This window comes from Oncorhynchus mykiss, chromosome 28 (assembly GCF_057628025.1).
Source record: "Oncorhynchus mykiss isolate SJ-2025 chromosome 28, ASM5762802v1, whole genome shotgun sequence".
NCBI classification, from domain to species: domain Eukaryota; kingdom Metazoa; phylum Chordata; class Actinopteri; order Salmoniformes; family Salmonidae; genus Oncorhynchus; species Oncorhynchus mykiss.
The window spans coordinates 19,400,419-19,423,328 of record NC_143049.1 but is presented as its reverse complement, the minus strand read 5'-3'; the positions used below and the strand labels follow the sequence as shown (position 1 = coordinate 19,423,328).

At 41.7% G+C, this 22,910-nt stretch overlaps 1 protein-coding gene across 5 annotated transcripts in view; it reads right to left on the bottom strand.

Moving 5' to 3' along the window:
• LOC110508667 (solute carrier family 12 member 7) overlaps positions 1–22,910 on the bottom strand; it is an 82,855-nt gene that overhangs the window by 39,417 nt on the left and 20,528 nt on the right. For 3 of the 5 annotated variants that reach the window (XM_036967036.2, XM_021589370.3, XM_021589369.3), the window contains exons 2-3: positions 1,189–1,283; positions 841–972 (exon numbers count right to left, since the gene is read on the bottom strand). In XM_036967036.2, coding sequence (XP_036822931.1) covers positions 841–972; positions 1,189–1,283 — 227 coding nt within the window. Of the gene's footprint in view, positions 1–840; positions 973–1,188; positions 1,284–16,066; positions 16,468–22,910 lie in introns of those variants that run through there. The other 2 variants (XM_090225570.1, XM_090225571.1) reach the window with 1 other exon arrangement.

The window sequence follows — 22,910 nt, the reverse complement described above, 5'->3', positions numbered from 1 at the left end:
CCCTGACCACCACAGGATAAATTAAAAATTTCAGCGTATCATCTACTGGTTGATGACACGACCGGTAGATGACACGCTGAAATTGTATGCCCCACAATGCAATTCAACATTCCAAAGTTACAACGCCACCCCACTCTTTTGAGATCAGGGAACCCTGCAAAAACACACCTACAATCACATCAACAGCCCCCCCCCCCCCAAAAAAAAGAAGCCGCGGCGTAAATACACAGTACATACCATATATCCCATTAGACAACTCAGCCCTCTCTCAATACTGCTGTTGGTTCTCCTGTACGCCTTTTTACCAGGCTCAATGTGGCCCTTGTTCATAGACCATTCACAACCTGGAGTGGCATCTTTATGATCCACTCTGTCTCCAAAACCTCCCTCCCCAAGCCAATCAGATCTCCAGCAGGGAGATGTGCTGGAGTAATTGTCAGGGGACAGAGGCATGGTTTCTGTGGCCTTGCGGTGGTGCTCTGACGCTGAAGAGCAACAGTAGGGGTATTTCTTTGGATGGGATTGGTAGCAACGGCTAGAAGGATGTGAAGGCAGCTATTAAAGAAGTTTGCTCAAGGCCTGGCATCAGTTATAACAAAAATAAGCCTGAGAGAACCCAGCCTGTGGTCACAAGAATGCTGCTTTATATTCTCAAATTCTCACTCTGTTCTCAGAGGAGCTGCTGAATAGCCATCACGCTCACCAACCAAGGTTGGCTTGCATGAAAATAGAGCATTTTTAAGAGTTAATTGATTGAGAGTTAATATAATGTCTGTCTTCTACTGTACCTCTTTAGCAAGGTCTCCCACAAAGTACCCACTAGGATGACAACGGTCATACCTTGACTGCAATCTTTGTGACCCCATCCTCATTCTCATATTCCTCGTGCTCAGTGACGCCCTGGGTGAGGTTGGTGTAGTTGGCCAGCTTGTTGAGGAGAGAGGACACCATGGGGTTGCTCTCAATCTCTTCCTGTCAATAAGGACACGACGACATTGAAATCAGGACACCATGGCATTGAAGACATCCAAGTATACAACAAACAAGCACAACACATGTTTGGATGATATGTAGTCTACAACAAGATAATCCAGGTAATCATTTAGCTCCCACTTTAGATTAAGTGGCATAAAATGTATGTGGTAATTAATTACATTATAATATCAAAAGCATTGACATGTGGTATACCTCAAAGAGAGCCATGTTCTTGCCATCGTAGTAGTTTCCTCGGTCATGGTCAGTGTTGTTGATGAAAGGGCTGCTCTCTCTGGGAGTGTTATCTCCTGGGAGACAACAGAAAACATGATAGCGTAAGATAAAACAAACCTCTACAGTACAATGGGAAAAACGGGATACCCAAACACGCTTCAGCCCAGCTTAAACAAAAAAGGGGAATCAAGTGCTCGACTAAGGGACTTGAAAATCCAAAAACACATTCCTTACCCCAGGATACTTCAACTGGTGACTAAGAAGGTGAATAAAGAAAAAGGAGCATTCTGTTTCTGCATAAATCTAATAGGTTTATTGATGGGACAAACAAACAATAGGCTTACGTTTCGGCATGAATCACCTTCATCAGAGCCTTGAGTAGGAAAAGGGTTGGAGTCACCAATATACCCTTGCATTAGAGTGTCCCACTGGTCATGTCAATCAAACATGTCAACACTGTCAGGAGTAGCAACTAAACAGGTTATTCATACAAGAGTATGAACATCATTCAAGAATCCTACATATACATTCCACTTAAATAACAAAAGAAAGAGACAAACTAAGAAAAACGCATTTACAAAAAAGATGAGAAAGAGAGCTGTTCATTCAGACCCTTTGGCTTGGCGCAATCTAAGCAGTCGAGCCAAAATGCCTCTCTAACAATTTCTTCACAATATTGCCCCCTCTGGAAATAAGGGAAACTTTCTCAATTCCCCAGAATTTTAAGGTTGAGGCTGAGCCCTGATTGGCACTCGCGTACAGTGGTGGAAAAAGTACTAAATTGTTATACTTCGGTAAAAGTAAAGATACTTGAGTAATTGTCTATTTAGGTAAAAGTGAAAGTCACCCAGGAAAACACTACTTGAGTAAAAGTCTAAAAGTATTTGGTTTTAAATATACTTACAGTTGAAGTCAGAAGTTTACATACACTAAGGTTGGAGTCATTAAAAACTTCTTAGGGCTGTTGACGGGATTGATATTACCCAATTCTTCTTCTTCTTCTTCTTCTTCTTCTTCTTCTTCTTCTTCTTCTTCTTCTTCTTCTTCTTCTTCTTCTTCTTCTTCTTCTTCTTCTTCTTCTTCTTCTTCTTCTTCTTCTTCTTCTTCTTCTTCTTCTTCTTCTTCTTCTTCTTCTTCTTCTTCTTCTTCTTCTTCTTCTTCTTCTTCTTCTTCTTCTTCTTCTTCTTCTTCTTCTTCTTCTTCTTCTTCTTCTTCTTCTTCTTCTTCTTCTTCTTCTTCTTCTTCTTCTTCTTCTTCTTCTTCTTCTTCTTCTTCTTCTTCTTCTTCTTCTTCTTCTTCTTCTTCTTCTTCTTCTTCTTCTTCTTCTTCTTCTTCTTCTTCTTCTTCTTCTTCTTCTTCTTCTTCTTCTTCTTCTTCTTCTTCTTCTTCTTCTTCTTCTTCTTCTTCTTCTTCTTCTTCTTCTTCTTCTTCTTCTTCTTCTTCTTCTTCTTCTTCTTCTTCTTCTTCTTCTTCTTCTTCTTCTTCTTCTTCTTCTTCTTCTACTACTACTACTACTACTACTACTACTACTACTACTACTACTACTACTACTACTACTGAGTAGCAGGCAGCTTAATTTGGGCACACTTTTCATCCAAAATTCCCAATACTGCCCCCTACCCCAAAGTAGTAAAAAAAACTGCACATTATTGTCCCCAGCACAAGGTGCACTGGTGTAGTGATTAATGTGAACTAATCCTTTGTGGAAGACTAAACTAAAAGCCAATTTAAGCTTGATCCGTAAATGTGTTTGGAGCATCCATATGGAGAATGTGACAATTGCGGAGGCTCCAGAGGCATGCAGAGGCCAAATCGAGCTCCATACCGCATCGATATGCGCTTTCCAAATTTTTAAACACACAGGCCTCTGTATAGCTCCGCATTGACATGATTGGTTGACTGTAGGTGGAGGCGGTACATCCTGTAGAAAACACAAACTCACTTCCTTGACAAAAGCTCTGCACTGCTCCGCGAAGCGCAAGAAGTATGAATACCCTGACTTCTGCTGAGGCCGTATCACCGTAAATGCTGCATGGCCAATGCAGACGTCGGATTGACCATGCGCCCAGATGCACTTCTCTCTCCAGAATGCGCTCTCTCCCGCCAATTTGTGCACATTCATTGTTTCATAACTTTATTGTGTTGATTGTTCATGTTTGATTGTTAGTGTTATTTAAATTCTCCATTACATATCACCAGTAGTATATTTACTGTTCATTCCTAATCTGCAATGTTGGTTACTTTGGTTACAGTCATTTCTGTTAATGCATTCAATATTATTATTCTAGGACTCCAGTTATCATTTTAGGAGTGGATAAATTGTAGCATAGGTTGTGCACTCTGGAAAATGTTGCGAGAAACCAGTTTTGGTTCATTTCACTCCATTTATGAGTTTTGTCAATTTAGCAAATTGTCTTTTGTTTGAGTGCTACTGTTAATGTTGAATAAGGATGCACACGCACAGAAGTAGGCCGAAAGGTTACATAGCCTGCGCGCAAATGTAGACATACAGTGAGAAAGTATTCAGACCCCTTGACTTTTTCCACATTTTGTTACGTTACAGCCTTTTTCTAAAACTGATTTCATCAATCTTAACACAATACCCCATAAAAACAGGTTGAGAAATTGTTGCTTATTTATTTAAAAAAATAACTGAAATTGTTGTATATCACATTTTTTTATTTTTTAAATTTATTTAAATCGGTGAACATATTGGAATAGGATGATATTAGCTAAAAATACCAACATCGGCCCAATGTCTAGTTTAATAGCAAAGGCTCTCTAGTGGGTGGTGTGGTCTGCCCAACGCGTCACACTGCCTAACCTCCAGGACATCTACAGTACCCGATGTCACAGGAAGGCCAAAAAGATCATCAACACCTGAGCCACTGCCTGTTCACCCCACTATCATCCAGAAGGCGAGGTCAGTGCAGGTACATCAAAGCAGGGACCGAGAGACTGAAAAACAGCTTCTATCTCAAGGCCATCCGACTGTTAAATTCTGTTAAATAGCCATCACTAGCACATTAAAGGCTGCTGCCTATAGGCATAGACCAGATATCACTGGCCATTTTAAGGAACGGAACACTAGTCAATTTAATAATGTTCACATATTTTGCATTACTCATCTCATAGGTATATACTGTATTCTATACATCTTAGTCCGTTCCGCTCTGACATCGCTCGTCCATTGTATATAGTCTTAATTCATTCATACTTAGATGTGTGTATTGGGTATATGTTGTGTTATTTGTTAGATATTTCTGCACTGTCGGAGCTAGAAGCACAAGCATTTTGCTACACCCGCAATAACATGTTAATCACTTGTATGTGACCAGTAAAATTGGATTTGATTTACTAGAGGCTGTGAACAAGCGATTCGGTGGCATTCACTCTGAGCTGCTTTACTGTGTCGCCACCACGCTCGATGCTAGGTACAAGGACCGCTACTTCGATGCAGATAAGAAACAGGGTTTACGTGAAATGTTAGACACAGCTGGACAAGACGAAAACGGACACAGTGACAGTGCGTACCGAGGAAGAGAACCCACGACAGAAGAGGCCACGGACAGGCAGAGCTGAAACTTCACTGCTAGACATGTATAATGAAATCCTGGTTGAGAATGAAACGACTGAACAAATGTACAACTAAACAGCACAGAAAGTAAGTGAAAGAAATAGGTTTTGATTGTGTTTTACTGCTAATGGGGATATATGTAAATGCCAAACAAAATCATTTTTGGGGTCAGCGTGTGTGATTTTCAACTATTTAACTGTACTAGAATGTTTAAAAAAGGTAGCTAAAATTTTAAATATCGGTTATCGGTATCAGGTTTTTTTGACAAGGAAAATATTGGATATCGGTATTGGCCCAGAATTTCATATCGGTGCATCCCTAACAGAAATACCTCATTTACATAAATAATCAGACCCTTTGTGATGAGACTCAAAATTGAGCTCAGGTGCATCCTGTTTCCATTGATCACCCTTGAGATCTTTCTACAACTTGGAGTCCACTTGTGGTAAATTCAATTGATTGTACAGGATTTGGAAAGGCACACACCTGTCTATTTAAGGTCCCACCGTTGACAGTACATGCCAGAGCAAAAACCAAGGCATGAGGTCAAAGGAATTGTCCGTAGAGCACCAAGACAGGATTGTGTCGAGGCACAGATCTGGGGGAAGGGTACCAAAACATTTCTGCAGCATTGAAGGTTCCCAAGAACACAGCGGCCTCCATCATTCTTAAATGGAAGAAGTTTGGAACCCCCAAGATTCTTCACAGAGCTGGCGCCCAGCCAAACTGAGCAATCAGGGGAGAAGGGCCTTGGTCAGGGAGGTGACCAAGAACCCGATGGTCACTCTGACAGAGTTCCTCTGTGGAGATGGGAGAACCTTCCAGAAGAACAATCATCTCTGCAGCACTCCACCAATCAGGCCTTTGTGGTTGATTGGCCAGACAGAAACCACTCCTCAGTAAAAGGCACATGACAGCCTGCTTGGAGTTTGCCAAAAGGCACCTAAAGACTCTCAGACCATGAGAAACAAGATTCTCTGGTTTGATGAAACCAAGATTTAACTCTGGCCTGAATGCCAAGTGTCACATCTGGAGGAAATCTGGCTCCATTCCTACAGTGAAGCATGGTGGTGGCAGCATCATGCTGTGGGGATGTCTTTCAGCGGCAGGGACTGGGAGAGCGCTCAGGAACTGGGTTGAAGGTTCCCCTTCCAACAGGACAACTACCCTAAGCACACAGCCAAGACAATATAGGAATGACTTTGGGACAAGTCTCTGAATGTCTTTGAGTGGCCCAGCCAGAGCCCAGACTTGAACCCGATCAAACATCTCTGGAGAGAACTGAAAATAGCTGTGCAGCAACGCACAGGATCTGCAGAGAAGAATGGGAGAAACTCCCCAAATACAGGTGTGCCAAGCTTGCAGCGGCATACGCAAGAAGATTCGAGGCTGTAATCGCTGCCAATTGTGCTTCAACAAAGTACAGAGTAAAGGGTCTGAATAATTATGTAAATGTAATATTTAAATTTTGTATTTTTAATAAAAGTGCTAAAATGTCTAAAAATCTGTTTTCGCTTTGTCATTATGGGGTATTGTGTGTAGATTGATGAGGGGAAAAAACACATTTTAGAAAAAGGCTGTAACGTAAAAAAATGTGGGAAAAGTCAAAGGGTTCGAATACACTGTATAAATGTGCACATTTGGGGATCAGATGGTATTTCTGATAGGCTTAATGCATCACCACTAATGACCTGTGGAGATTCTCAAAGTAATGTTGTTTTCTTCACCTCAAACACCAAGCAAACAGTCTGTTTTTACATCCATTGAGAATTACAATAGTTCCTCAATGCATTTGAAAAATCTTTCCAGCGTTTCCACCTTACGATAACCACTCAGCGTGAAAGGGAAAAATGTCACACTGATCCAGTGGAAACATTTTAAAATAGGCCTACCTGATTACTTATCAGTGCTTGACTTGAACTGAAATGGGTTTTGGTACTCATTTTGGATGCTGGTACTGTTTATATTTGGGTGCAGGAGCTCTACAATATTATATTCTATAAAGAGGAACAGGAGCTCAAGTAGTAGAACATTTGTGGTGCCGGTACTCAGCTACAGTGAGCTCCTGCCCAAGTCAAGCACTGCTTCTTATTTATTTGATTTATTTCACCTTTATTTAACCAGGTAGGCAAGTTAAGAACAAGTTCTCATTTACAACTGTGACCAGGCCAAGATAAAGCAAAGCAGTTCGACACATTACACAGAGTTACACATGGAGCAAAACAAACATAGTCAATAATACAGTAGAAAAATAAGTCTATATACAATGTGAGCAAATGGAGGTAAAGGCAATAAATAGGCCATGGTGGGGAAGTAAATACAGTATAGCAATTGAAACACTGGAATGGTAGATTTGACAGTAGATGAGTGTGCAAAGTAGAAATACCGGGGTGCAAAGGAGCAAAATAAATAAATGAATAAATAAATACAGTAGGGGAAGAGGTAGTTGTTTGGGCTATTTATAGATGGGCTATGTACAGGTGCAGTGATCTGTGAGCTGCTCCGACAGCTGGTGCTTAAAGGTAGTGAGGGAGATAGTGTCTCCAGTTTCAGACATTTTTGTAGTTCGTTCCAGTCAATGGCAGCAGAAAACTGGAAGGAGAGGCGGCCAAAGGAGGAATTGGCTTTGCGGGTGACAAGTGAGATACAGTGGGGCAAAAAATTATTTAGTCAGCCACCAATTGTGCAAGTTCTCCCACTTAAAAAGATGAGAGAGGCCTGTAATTTTCATCATAGGTACACTTCAACTATGACAGACAAAATTATAAAAAAATAATCCAGAAAATCACATTGTAGGATTTTTTATGAATTTATTTGCAAATTATGGGTGCAAAATAAGTATTTGGTCACCTACAAACAAGCAAGATTTCTGGCTCTCACAGACCTGTAACTTCTTCTTTAAGAGGCTCCTCTGTCCTCCACTCGTTACCTGTATTAATGGCACCTGTTTGAACTTGTTATCAGTACAAAAGACACCTGTCCACAACCTCAAACAGTCACACGCCAAACTCCACTATGGCCAAGACCAACGAGCTGTCAAAGGACACCAGGAACAAAATTGTAGACCTGCACCAGGCTGGGAAGACTGAATCTGCAATAGGTAAGCAGCTTGGTTTGAAGAAATCAACTGTTGGAGCAATTATTAGAAAATGGAAGACATACAAGACCACTGATAATCTCCCTCAATCTGGGGCTCCACGCAAGATCTCACGCCGTGGGGTCAAAATGATCACAAGAACGGTGAGCAAAAATCCCAGAACCACACGGGGGGACCTAGTGAATGACCTGCAGAGAGCTGGGACCAAATTAACAAAGCCTACCATCAGTAACACACTACACCGCCAGGGACTCAAATCCTGCAGTGCCAGACGTGTCCCCCTGCTTAAGCCAGTACATGTCCAGACCCGCCTGAAGTTTGCTAAAGAGCATTTGGATGATCCAGAAGAAGATTGGGAGAATGTAGTGAAGCCACTCAACAACTACACCACACCAGTCAGCTCGGGTGATTCAATCTTGCAACCTTACAGTTAAATAGTCCAACGCAATAACGACCTGCCTCTCTCTCGTTACACTCCACAAGGAGACTGCCTGTAACGCGAATGGAGTAAGCCAAGGTAAGTTGCTAGCTAGCATTAGGTTATTGACTTGTTTATTGTTTACTCCATGTGTAACTCTGTGTTGTTGTCTGTTCACACTGCTATGCTTTATCTTTACCAGGTCACAGTTGCAAATGAGAACTTGTTCTCAACTAGCCTACCTGGTTAAATAAAGGTGAAATTATGATATTACTAGATATTATCTAGCGTGTCCTGCGTTGCATATAATCAGACTGAGCATACAAGCATACAAGTATCTGGCTGAGTGGTGGTAGGCAGAAGCAGGCGCGTAAACATTCATTCAAACAGCACTTTCGTGCGTTTTGCCAGCAGCTCTTCGTTGTGCGTCAAGCATTGCGCTGTTTATGACTTCAAGCCTATCAACCCCCGAAATGAGGCTGGTGTAACCGAATGGCTAGCTAGTTAGCGCGTGCTAATAGCGTTTCAAACGTCACTCGCTCTGAGCCTTCTAGTAGTTGTTCCCCTTGCTCTGAATGGGTAACGCTGCTTCGAGGGTGGCTGTTGTCGTTGTGTTGCTGGTTCGAGCCCAGAGAGGAGGGAGGAGAAGGACGGAAGCTATACTGTTACACTTGCAATACTAAAGTGCCTATAGGAACATCCAATAGTCAAAGGTTAATGAAATACAAATTGTATAGAGGGAAATAGTCCTATAATAACTACAACCTAAAACTTCTTACCTGGGAATATTGAAGACTCATGTTAAAAGGAACCACCAGCTTTCATATGTTCTCATGTTCTGAGCAAGGAACTGAAACGTTAGCTTTCTTACATAGCACATATTGCACTTTTACTTTCTTCTCCAACAGTTTGTTTTTTGCATTATTTAAACCAAATTGAAAATGTTTCATTATTTACTTGAGGCTAAATTGATTTTATTGATGTATCATATTAAGTTCAAATAAGTGTTCATTCAGTATTGTTGTAATTGTTATTATTCCAAATAAAAAATAATATATATTTTTTTTAAATCGCAGATTAATCGGTATCGGCTTTTTTGGTCCTCCAATAAATCGGTATCGGTGTTGAAAAATCAGAATCGGCTGACCTCTAGAATGGTGGGATGTGAGCAATGGTAGACGACACACCCCTTCATCATGCATACTATAAAATAGACCAAACTCATGGCGGCGCGCTGAAACTAATCATCGGATTACTTTTGATTTCTAGAAAGTGTATTACTCTATTTCGATCAATGGTAAGCTCACCCGTGATGTAGTTAATAGTAATTGCTATTAGCTAATTCATATTGAAGTCTGTCAGCCAAGCGTTGTAAAAATATGACCGCTTGTGTTGCGCCAATCTTTCCTCAGTTAGCGCTAGGACAAATTTAGCCTACATTTTTCCAGTTTGGATGATTGTGTTATGCTATAGATACTTATATGAACATTGCATCCAAAAATAAACTGCTCACATTCTGGACATAAAGACTGTGTTTGTGTGAAATGTTTCTGAAAAAAGTGGCCAGCTCAAATGCTGATTGCTGCGTCATTCGAAACTGGCCATTCTAAATAAGCATTCTAAATCACACGGGTGTGATCGTACGCTTCAGGGACCACTGTAGAATGATCACACCTGTGTAATGGTACGTATTGCGTCAGATAACAACATTGACGAATACGCTGATTCGGTGTGCGAGTTCATTAGAACGTGCATTGAAGATGTCGTTCCCATAGCAACGATTAAAACATTCCCTAACCAGAAACCGTGGATTGATGGCAGCATTCGTGTGAAACTGAAAGCGCGAACCACTGCTTTTAATCAGGGCAAGGTGTCTGGTAACATGACCGAATACAAACAGTGCAGCTATTCCCTCTGCAAGGCTATCAAACAAGCTAAGCGCCAGTACAGAGACAAAGTAGAATCTCAATTCAACGGCTCAGACACAAGAGGCATGTGGCAGGGTCTACAGTCAATCACGGACTACAGGAAGAAATCCAGCCCAGTCACGGACCAGGATGTCTTGCTCCCAGGCAGACTAAATAACTTTTTTGCCCGCTTTGAGGACAATACAGTGCCACTGACACGGCCTGCAACGAAAACATGCGGTCTCTCCTTCACTGCAGCCGAGGTGAGTAAGACATTTAAACGTGTTAACCCTCGCAAGGCTGCAGGCCCAGACGGCATCCCCAGCCGCGCCCTCAGAGCATGCGCAGACCAGCTGGCCGGTGTGTTTACAGACATATTCAATCAATCCCTATACCAGTCTGCTGTTCCCACATGCTTCAAGAGGGCCACCATTGTTCCTGTTCCCAAGAAAGCTAAGGTAACTGAGCTAAACGACTACGGCCCCGTAGCACTCACATCCGTCATCATGAAGTGCTTTGAGAGACTAGTCAAGGACCATATCACCTCCACCCTACCTGACACCCTAGACCCACTCCAATTTGCTTACCGCCCAAATAGGTCCACAGACGATGCAATCTCAACCACACTGCACACTGCCCTAACCCATCTGGACAAGAGGAATACCTATGTGAGAATGCTGTTCATCGACTACAGCTCGGCATTCAACACCATAGTACCCTCCAAGCTCGTCATCAAGCTCGAGACCCTGGGTCTCGACCCCGCCCTGTGCAACTGGGTACTGGACTTCCTGACGGGCCGCCCCCAGGTGGTGAGGGTAGGCAACAACATCTCCTCCCCGCTGATCCTCAACACTGGGGCCCCACAAGGGTGCGTTCTGAGCCCTCTCCTGTACTCCCTGTTCACCCACGACTGCGTGGCCACGCACGCCTCCAACTCAATCATCAAGTTTGCGGACGACACAACAGTGGTAGGCTTGATTACCAACAACGACGAGACGGCCTACAGGGAGGAGGTGAGGGCCCTCGGAGTGTGGTGTCAGGAAAATAACCTCACACTCAACGTCAACAAAACTAAGGAGATGATTGTGGACTTCAGGAAACAGCAGAGGGAACACCCCCCTATCCACATCGATGGAACAGTAGTGGAGAGGGTAGCAAGTTAAGTTCCTCGGCATACACATCACAGACAAACTGAATTGGTCCACTCACACAGACAGCATCGTGAAGAAGGCGCAGCAGCGCCTCTTCAACCTCAGGAGGCTGAAGAAATTTGGCTTGTCACCAAAAGCACTCACAAACTTCTACAGATGCACAATCGAGAGCATCCTGGCAGGCTGTATCACCGCCTGGTATGGCAACTGCACCGCCCTCAACCGTAAGGCTCTCCAGAGGGTAGTGAGGTCTGCACAACGCATCACCGGGGGCAAACTACCTGCCCTCCAGGACACCTACACCACCCGATGTCACAGGAAGGCCATAAAGATCATCAAGGACATCAACCACCCGAGCCACTGCCTGTTCACCCCGCTATCATCCAGAAGGCGAGGTCAGTACAGGTGCATCAAAGCTGGGACCGAGAGACTGAAAAACAGCTTCTATCTCAAGGCCATCAGACTGTTAAACAGCCACCACTAACACTGAGTGGCTGCTGCCAACACACTGACACTGACTCAACTCCAGCCACTTTAATAATGGGAATTGATGGGAAATGATGTAAATTATCACTAGCCACTTTAAACAATGCTACCTTATATAATGTTACTTACCCTACATTATTCATCTCATATGCATACGTATATACTGTACTCTATATCATCGACTGTATCCTTATGTAATACATGTATCACTAGCCACTTTAAACTATGCCACTTTGTTTACATACTCATCTCATTTGTACATACTGTACTCGATACCATCTACTGTATCTTGCCTATGCTGCTCTGTACCATCACTCATTCATATATCCTTATGTACATATTCTTTATCCCCTTACACTGTGTACAAGACAGTAGATTTGGAATTGTTAGTTAGATTACTTGTTATTACTGCATTGTCGGAACTAGAAGCACAAGCATTTCGCTACACTCGCATTAACATCTGCTAACCATGTGTATGTGACAAATAAAATTTGATTTGATTTTGTACGTGTGAAAGGGTTAATGAATAGCGGTTTTGTTTTAATAAAAAATAACAAACCGAGTGTTTTCCAGCATACAGTGTTCAGCTGCGCACTCTGATGACGTATCCACTCTGATTTTTTACATAGTTGGCAAAGGCAATAGAAGTTACTTTTTAGGTCAGCATCATTTTTATTTAGATCTAGATCGAATTATGATTGACCACATGACAATGATTGAGGCATGAAGACGTTACTATAAATTCAATTAAAGTTTTACGAAAATAAGCATATGCAAATCATAACTGGCACGCAGATCGGTAGAAATGGTAAGATAAATTGGCATTCCAAAGTTGCCAATTCCTTGTGTAGCCTATTACCGGAAATCTCTGGAGAATAATGGCAGAATCTGCTAAAGCCAGCAGGAGCAGGAATGGAATGGTTGGGTCAGGTTGTTTTTTTAATTCTGATTATCTAGGTCTCTGGCGCCCTCTTATTTCATCAAACCGTAAGCTTAAAGAATCAGACAAGCTCAATGCATATACTTGATTTTATTAAAAACCCAGTGTTTGACTGTATATGGAAAAATACACATTCAAAAATGTAGACCAATCGATTGGTCGAAATAACAGACGACTTTTGGTTTACTAAGATTTTTTATAGTCTGGGTCAGCCCTATTAATGATAATACGGTTTAATTAGCTTCCTGATATGCCACACCTTTCAGGTTGATGGATTATCTTGGCAAAGGAGAAATACTCACTAACAAGGATGTAAACAAATTTGTGCACAAATTCTGAGATAAGCTTTTTGTGCATATGGAATATTTCTGGGATCTTTTATTTCAGCTCAGTAAACATGGGACCAACACTTTGTGTTGCGTTCATATTTTTGTAGCTGTAAAACTGCACATTTTTCCTCTACGCCCCATTGCAAAATGAGTAGAATTGCATGAAATTAGTTATTAAATGTTCTCTCTACCCCATGGCGAAATGTGTAGAATTGCAACAAACTTGCTTTAGAATGACAATATTTTATCTTCGCCCCATAGCAAATTGTGCAGACTTGCAGGAAATGATCTACAAAAATTAAGAAAATAAAGATAAATCGCTGACATTACATGTCATTAGATTCAACTTTGACATTCTCAAGGATCTTTAGCACATCAGTGGTGTCCCCAAGAATGCTGGGAGGGGAGGAACTTTATGAAAAAAATAATAATAGATATCTACAAAATTGGGATAGGGGTTCCGTGAGGCTATCATTTGACTATATGCCTCAGGAGGGTCAGACAGTTTCTTAGGTAGGCCATAGTAAACTGCATATCTCGGTGAGGGGTGATGAGGAAATCTCTCATTTTCAGTAATCCAAACCATGGACTAAAGCACTTAATATATGCATCAATGTTACTCTCAATACGATCTGTAGGGTTTGCACATAAGGGGACATTTAATTATCTATTGTTCAGATGACTCATAATGGCCATGTGATACTGTTCATAACTTTGTACCACAACAGTGCCACCCTTATCAGCAGGGCAAACTACAAGATTACAGTGATTTTGTAGACCTTTGAGCGCTACAACCTCTTCTGCAATGAGGTTACCTTTAGAGTATTTATGCTTACTGGCAACTTCTCGAAGGTCATTTTGAAACAGGCGTATGTGACTCAAATATGTGACTCAGATTAAAGATTGCCTTTTCAGACTTCTTTTTTAAAGGGTTAGGAATTCTCACTCCCTGATTGGTTTCAATATCAGTATTCACCTGATTTCAAAAACAGAGGTGAAGAAATGCTTAAATGCAGTTGTCTAAAGAATCTGAACGTTTGTCTTTTGAATCACTATGGATTTCCTGGGAGTTTTTTCCACTTGACCAAAGTACTTAACATTTTCAGTCATACGTGTCTTAGGAAACCCATATATACCCATATTCCGTTGTTCACTTTGCCCTGCTACAGATCAATAAATCTGAGTTTTGTTGATTGTCATTGCCATGTGTCCTGTGGGGTTTTGTGCCTTTGTCTGTGCTACAATGGAAAAAGCAGCACTGTCTGTAACCTTCAGGACCTCAGATGACCTTCACCTCTCAGATTACCATATGTACTCAGTTCTGCTCCAGTGTGTCAGCACCAGCGGTGCCTTTGAAGACTTCTGTGGCTGTTTACACCGACAGACGTTTCACTGTTTAACTGCCAAAGAGCTGATCTCTGTTTAAATAATCTGATATGAAATCAGGAATAGAACAGCAGCAGCATTGCACACTAGAGAATTCACACCCCTGTAGCGGAGTAAATGTTATGACAGGCAACCTGCTGGTAGCACGCACAAAGCTACTGGAATCAGAGCAATCAATGCCATCATATGCACCAGATGAGGGTGCTGATGACACTGGTCAATGAGACACTAAGGTCTGCACTGTAGACATCCTGTACAGTATGATAATCAAAAGGTCAAACTACCTTGAAACAACTTTCTCTTTGCAATAATGTTATTTTCCCATGATTGCTCCCCCAACTGGCTAAGACGAGAGGTGCTCACCAGTGCTTTGTCATACTACTAAGGAAATTGCGTCTAATGTCATAATGAACCATCTAATTATAAAGTGCAGCCTAGTATTCAAAACTAACAGCAGACACTGTTCCATAAAGGAGATTCGCAATGATGCCATTTATGATCACAATGTATCATCCATTTACATTACCTTTTAAATTAGATGTGGTGCTACATCCCAAGAGAGTTTCAATGAAAAGAGCACCATTTCTCAATCATTGGATTCTCTTCATTCCTTTGCAAGCCATAGTTAGTTTGCCCTACAGTAATCTACCACAGTCGCAGTCTCTAACAACATAAGTTTGGCAAAGCGAGACTAACACACCCAGCCTATTGTAAAATGTGCTGGCTGAGGAAAGCACGGCAGTTTTCTGAAGAGAAGACAAGGGCAGTGGTAGAACCATCCATCACCATGTACTAGCTGTCTGCTCTGTTCATTACACACACACACAGGGAATGCATAGGAATCAGTTGTATCAGACTACAGCGATACATTAGACAATGGTGATCTGACACTGTATAGAGAAGAGAGGTGGACAGGTTCAGGTTCATGCATTCAATCTGGGAGATAATCCTCGTGATTTACGTTAGTTCCATTGACAGTGATGAACAGCACTGATCACTTAAGTGAATAACTTCAAGGTAAGAATCTCAGAAACTAGGAATACCTTAACTCCTATGTACACAAAATAAATACAAAAAACGTGGCTGATTTAACATACATTTTCAATATTTAAAGTCCCCTAAAAGTTTACCAAATGCCGAAAAATCCCTCCACAGAACGACACAATCTCATTAAGTAGTTTGCTAACAAGGAACTACAGTAAGTGACGCATTGCAACCTATGATAATACATGACAATGAGATCTACTTATAACTAGTTAAGCCTCCACAGTGGAAGATTCATAAGCTGCCTAACACACCTGAGCCTAAAGGTAAGATGCACAGACAGAGATATGAAATCCCTATATTTAACCCTGGGTCCTCCCAGCACCACAGATTAACGACGACAATACACAAGGACAGACAACACTGTACATGCAGTAAGTACATCATGATGGCTTAACCATCACTTCCACAACAAGAGAAACAGCTGTGGTAATGAGCAAAAGACTTACTACAGACCAGACGAATGTGTAAATACGTCTAGCCTGATTATTTCCTAACGGTTCATCACACAGAAGAGCTTACCTGATTGTCGTGAACCCTCCCCATGCTCCATGCTAGGGGGGAGGTAATGCTGGAGTCCCACAACTCTCTTCCAGTATGCTACTGCAAACCACAGTAGAGTTACAGACCTCAGTCTGCTCTGTCTAGTCCCACTTTCATGGAGTTGACTTGAACCGGTGTAACACAGCACTATATGAATATCTGCCTATCTGTTCTGCAATAGGGAGCTTGGCAGCTTTGGTTCAGGTAGTAGACAGGCAGGTATCTATGTCTGCAGTGCCCTGGGAATCAGCTGCTCCAGCCCAGTGAGTTGTGGACATCCCTACTCTGTCCTGTTACCTTCCTGTCCTGTCCAGTCTGGGCACTCTGTCGGAGGCAGTAGAGCAGCATCAGCACTTGAGCTCCTGACCCCTCATCCGCTCACTGGAGGGAGGGGTAGAGGGTGCAGCTTTAAAGCTGCAATATGTAACTTTTGGGGCGACCCATAGAAATGGGTGTTATGGATCTGTCATTCTCACTGAGAGCAAGTCTAAGAAGCAGTAGATCTGTTCAATATGCACTATTGCTATGCTTCCCGTTCTTAAGATTTGTTTTTGCGTCTTTAACTTTCAGGTTTGTACACCAGCTTCAAAACAGCTGAAAATACAATATTTTTGGAAAATGTATTTCACAGCGATTTAGATGGTACAATGAGAGTACACTATAGTTGCGTGTTTTGTGTCAAACTAAAATTAGGCGAACTATTAGAATTTTAGAAGCCAGGAAATTTCTGCATTGAGCAGCATCATTAAGTTATTGAAGGTGAGCTACTGCGCCTGTCTGCGCCCTGAAACACAGATTAATGAGCTTACAGTGCATTCCCCCCCACACACACACACAGCTATTAGCTTACCATTGTAACCTAGTATGCAGCTTGCAATAATTCTCAAACATGTCCAGAACAAATTCAAGGAAACGTACAGTATTCTACAGGGACATGAGTGCCTGGAACTCCCTTACATCTCATATAGCGCAAGTGAAAAGCAAACCTGGTTCCAAAAAAAAAATAAATCAACACCTCACGGCACAACTCCCCCATGTGGCCTACTTGTGTGTATGTACTGACATGTGTACTGAACTGAGTTACAGTTCATATAAGGAAATCAGTCAATTGAAATAAATGCATTAGGCCCTAATCTATGGATTTCACATGACTGGGAATACAGATATGCATATTTTGTACACAGATAGCAGTGTGGATCAGAAAGCCAGTCAGTTTCTGCTGTGACCACCATTTTCCTCCTGCAGTGCAACACATCTCCTTTGCATAGAGTTAGTTGTGGCCTGTGGAACGTTGTCCCAGTCCTATTTGTAACTTTTGTATTGATTTTAGCCCTTTGTTCTCCCAATTTCAATTCCGATCTTGTCTCATGGCTGCAACTCCAACTGACTCGGGAGAGGCAAAGGTTGAGTCATGCGTCCTCCGAAACATGACCCGCAAAACCGCACTTCTTAACACCCACCCGCTTAACCCGGAAGCAAGCCACACACACCAATGTGTCGGAGGAAACACCGTTCAGCGGACAACCAACGTCAGCCTGCAGGCGCCCGAGCCACCACAAGGAGGCAACAGAGTGTGATGAGCCAAGTAAAGTGGAGGCTGCTGAGGGGAGAACGGAACAGAGCAAATGGAAAACCATGCGTTTGATGAAATTGATACCATTCCACTCCAGTCATTACCACAAGCCCATTCTCTCCAATTAAGGTGCATTATCATGCTGAAACATGAAGAGATGGTGGCGGCTGAATGGCACGACAATGGGTCTCATACTGAGATGACGAGATCCTCTCTGTACATTCAAATAGCCATCGATAAAATGCAATTGTGTTCGCTGTCTGTAGCTTATGTCTGCCCATACTATATCCCTACCGCCACAAAGAGGCACTCTGTTCACAACGTTGACATCAGCAAACCGCTCGCCCACATGACGCCATATACATGGTCTGCGGTTGTGAGGTCGGTTGGATGTACTGCCAATTTCTATAAAACAACATGGTAGAGAACTGAACATTCTCGCAACAGCTCTCGTGGACATTCCTGCAGTCGGCATGCCAATTGCTTGCCAAAAAACTTGAGACATCTGTGGCATTGTGTTGTGTGACAAAAAAATGAAATTTTATTGTCTCCAGCGCAAGATGCACCTGTGTAGTGATCATTCTGTTAATTCAGCTTCCTGATACGTCACACCTGCCAAGTGGATGGATTATCATGGCAAAGGAGAAATGCTTATAAACAGGGATGTAAACAAATTTGTGCACAAAATTTGACAGCAATAACCTTTTGGCCATATGGAAAATGTCTAGGATCTTTCAATTTCAGCTCATGAAAAATGGGACCAACACTTCACTTCACACGCGTAAATATTTTTGTTCAGTGCCAGTCAAAAAAGTGTGGACAACTACTCAGTCAACGGTTTTTCTTAATTTTTTATATTTTCTACATTAAGGAATAAGTGAAGAAATCCAAACCATGAAATAACACACATGGAATCATGTAGTACCCAACAAAAAGTGTTAAACAAATCTAAATATATTTTAGATTCTTCAAAAGTAGCAACCCTTTGCCTTGATGACAGCTTTGCACACTCTTGGCACTCTGGAATGCTTTTTCAACATTCTTGAAGGAGATACCGCTTATGCTGAACACTTGTTGGCTGCTTTTCCTTCACTCTGCAGTGCAACTCATCCCAAACCATCTCAATTGGGATGAGGTCGAGTGATTGTGGAGGCCAGGTCATCTTATGCAGTACTCCACCCCTCTTCTTCTTGTTCAAATAGCCCTTACATAGCCTGGAGGTGTGTTTTGGGTCATTGTCCTGTTGAAAAACAAGTGATAGTGAGACTAAGTGCAAACCAGATGGGATGGTGTATCGCTGCAGAATGCTGTGGTAGCCATGATGGCTATGTGTGCCTTGAGCGTCACCAGCAAAGCACCCCCACACCATCACACCTCTTCCTCCATGCTTCACGTGGGAACCACACATGCAGAGATCATCCATTCACCTTCTCTGCGTCTCACAAAGACACGGCAGTTGGAACCAAAAATCTCAAATTTGGAGTCATCAGACCAAAGACAGATTTCCACCAGTCTAATGTCCATTGCTTGTGTTTCTTGGTCAAAGCAAGTCTCTTCATCTTATTGGTGTCCTTTAGTAGTGGTTTCCTTACAGCAAATCGACCATGAAGGCCTGATTCATGCAGTCACCACTGAACAGTTGATGTTGAGATGTGTGTGTTACTTGAACTATGTGAAGCTTTTATTTGGGCTGCAATTTCTGAGGCTGGTAACTCTGCTGCAGAGGATAAGTTCATTAGAGATAACTCTGGGTCTTCCTTTCCTGTGACGGTCCTCATGAGAGCCAGTGTATTCATACACTTGATGGTTTTTGCGACTGCACTTTAATAAATGTTCAAAGTTCTTGAAAAGTTCTGCAATGACTGACCTTCATGTCTTAAAGTAATGGAATGTTGTTTCACTTTGCTTATTTGAGCTGTTCTTACCATAATATGGTCTTGGTCTTTTACCAAATAGGGCTATCTTCTGTATACCACCACTACCTTGTCACAACACAACTGACTGGCTCAAAGGAAATTCCACAAATTAACTATTAACAAGGTACACCTGTTAATTGAAATGCATTCCAGGTGACAACCTCATGAAACTGGTTGAAAGAATGCCAAGAGTGTGCAAAGCTGTCATCAAGGCAAAGGGCGGCAACTTTGAAGAATCTCAAATTTACATATATTTTGATTTGTTTAACACTTTTTTGGTTCTTACATGATTCCATGTGTTATTTCATAGTTTTGATGTCTTCACTACTATTCCACAATGTAAAAAAGAGTAAAAATAAAGAAACCCTGGTACGATGTGTAACTGATAGATGCAAACACACACAAGCACCACATGTTAATGTTTTTTAATTTATGTATGTAAATTGCAACGTCTGTCTAATGTATGTTTATGTGTCGAATCCCAGGAAAAATTGCTGTCGCCATTGTTGTCGGGTAATGGGGTTCCTAATATAATCCTAGAGTCTTGTGCATTTTTTACATTTAACAGCTCAAGGGGAAATAATTATGGAGTAGCTGAGAGAGATGACATGAAGGAATATTCCATCCCTATCCCATTCCTCTGGGAAGTAAAACGTGCCATCCACATCAGACCAAGCAGCGAAGTCAAACTGCTGAGTTGTTGTCTGGCATCAAAATAACATGGACCTGAGTGGCCTCTGACAGTGACATTGAAAGGTCTGCCTTGGTGATAACCAGCACATCTGATGTGATATTTCACAGCAGACTATTAGATTGGGTACTACTTATGTTTCAATATAAAGCTTTATCCCACACTATTCCATGCTATGTAGAGCCTTGCCACAAGATGTCCCTGTTTCACAAGAGCTCTAATTCAAGCATTCAGAATGAATGCATTCAGAATGAGCATTCAGAATGCTTATTGAACAATCTTTACAGACAGCTTGATCAGACAGTTACAGACAAACTTCTTCCATTAACCAACATAACTTGTACTAAACTATCCATGAATAAATAGTGGCTGAAAAAGGTCAGGGAGAGTGAGCACTTGTGACAATATGGACTGCAGTCTCTTGGTAAATAGTGTGGTTTACAGCTTATCATAAGATACTCTACCTCAGGCAAGCAAAACCTCGAGAATTCCTTAGATTTTTTTGCAGCAGCTGGTGTTTACAAATTTACATAAGACAAAAAGCATAAAACCTGCCAGCTGTATGTTAATCATGTTGTCGTTCAGCCACGACTCGGTGAAACATAAGATATTACGGTTAGATATGTGATCGTAGTTGTCTATTTTACTATCAATTAATTTAATGTTGACTAATAGGACCGATGGAAAAGGTAGATTACCCTCTCTGCGACGGATCCTTACAAGGCACCCGGACCTTCGTCCATGATATCTCCGTCTTTTCCTCCTGCGAATGACTGGAATGAGGGCCAGGTCGGGCGTCCGAAGTAAATCCTTCCCATCTGACTTGTTTAACCTCTTGGTATTAGGGGGCAGTATTTTCATTTTTGGAAAAAATGTTCCCGTTTTAAAACGGCATCAGGAAAAGATGCTAGAATATGCATATAATTGACAGCTTTGGATAGAAAACACTCTACGTTTCCAAAACTGTAAAGATATTGTCTGTGAGTATAACAGAACTGATGTTGCAGGCGAAAGCCTGAGAAAAATCCAATCCGGAAGTGCCCCAGGTTTTGAATGTGCTGCCTTCCAATGACTCCCTATTCAGCTGTGAATGAACCATCAACGAGCTTATGCTTTCTACGTATTCCCCAAGTGGTCTACAGCATTGTGACGTAGTTTTACGCATTTCTGTTGAAGAATAGCCATAGGCGGCCACATTGCATAAGTGGTCACATGGTGGCTCCGAGAGAGATTCTCGCGTCAAGTATAGGAGGTAGCCATTATTCCAAATCGGTCCTAGTGAAAAACGAATTGTCCCAATGGATAGATTATCGAACAGATATTAGAAAAACACCTTGAGGATGGATTCTAAACAACGTTTGCCATGTTTCTGTCGATATTATGGAGCTAATTTGGAATTTTTTGGGCGTTGTGGTGACCGCAATTTCGGGCGATTTCTCAGCCAAACGTGGAGAACAAACGGAGCCATTTCGCCTACAAAAATAATATTTTGGGAAAAAATGAACTTTGGCTGTCTACCTGGGAGTCTCGTGAGTGAAAACATCCGAAGTTCATCAAAGGTAAACAATTTAATTTGATTGCTTTTCTGATTTCCGTGACAAGGTTGCCTGCTGCTAGCAAGGCATAATGCTATGCTAGGCTATGATAAACTTACAAATGCTTGTCTAGCGTTGGCTGTAAAGCATATTTTGAAAATATGAGATGACAGGGTGATTAACAAAAGGCTAAGCTGTGTTCCAATATACTTCACTTGTGATTTTCATGAATAGGTATATTTTCTAGGAAGATTTATGTCCGTTGTGTTACGCTAATTAGTGTCAGATGATGACAACGGTCCCGTTCACGGGATGGGGTGTCACTACAGGTTAAGAAGAATTCCTCCAGTACGGGGTGAGTAATGGCTGCCCTGATATCAAGAAGCTATTTTTCAGTCATAAGACACAGTGGCAGAAACAGTATGTACGAAATAAGTTACAAATAACACAAAAACATACACAATAGCACAATTCGTTACGGAATAATAAAACGGCAGCTATCTCCTTCGGCACCATTATTATGATGAATGAGCTTCTTCGGCTACACAGACTCTTTTCCAGATGAGCCAGTGCGCAATCCGCTATTCCTCTTCTCTTGGAGTCCCAAAAGCCTATTTAGATAACTGTCTGCTGCTACTATGAAAATGAAAAAAAATCTGTTGTCGAGGACGTTTGCTAGGAAGCCATCAATGTGCATGATATCTAACAAAGTGCAGTGAGGGTAGGAAAAAAATATGAAACGTGGATAATAAAAACAAGTTTTTCAAATCCTCCTAGAGGTTCATTCAGATCAGATTTTCTATTTCTTTACACCATTAGAAAGAGCAGATTCTAAGGCTTCTACAAGCAGCTACACATACTTGTATTTTTTTATATATATTTTTTTTTAAATCAGGGCATGGGCTGTTTGAAAAAATATCGCCTTTTGCACGCATAACATGGGTTCCACATAGGGTGGGACGGTATCCAGAATTTCATATCGTCCTTTTCTTATCCTAGATTTACAGTATTACCAGCTTAGTACACAAGGGGGTGCCAAAAACAACATTGGGAATCTATTACCATAATGCTAACAAAATTAGCACAAGTAATAGAGAATTTCCATGGA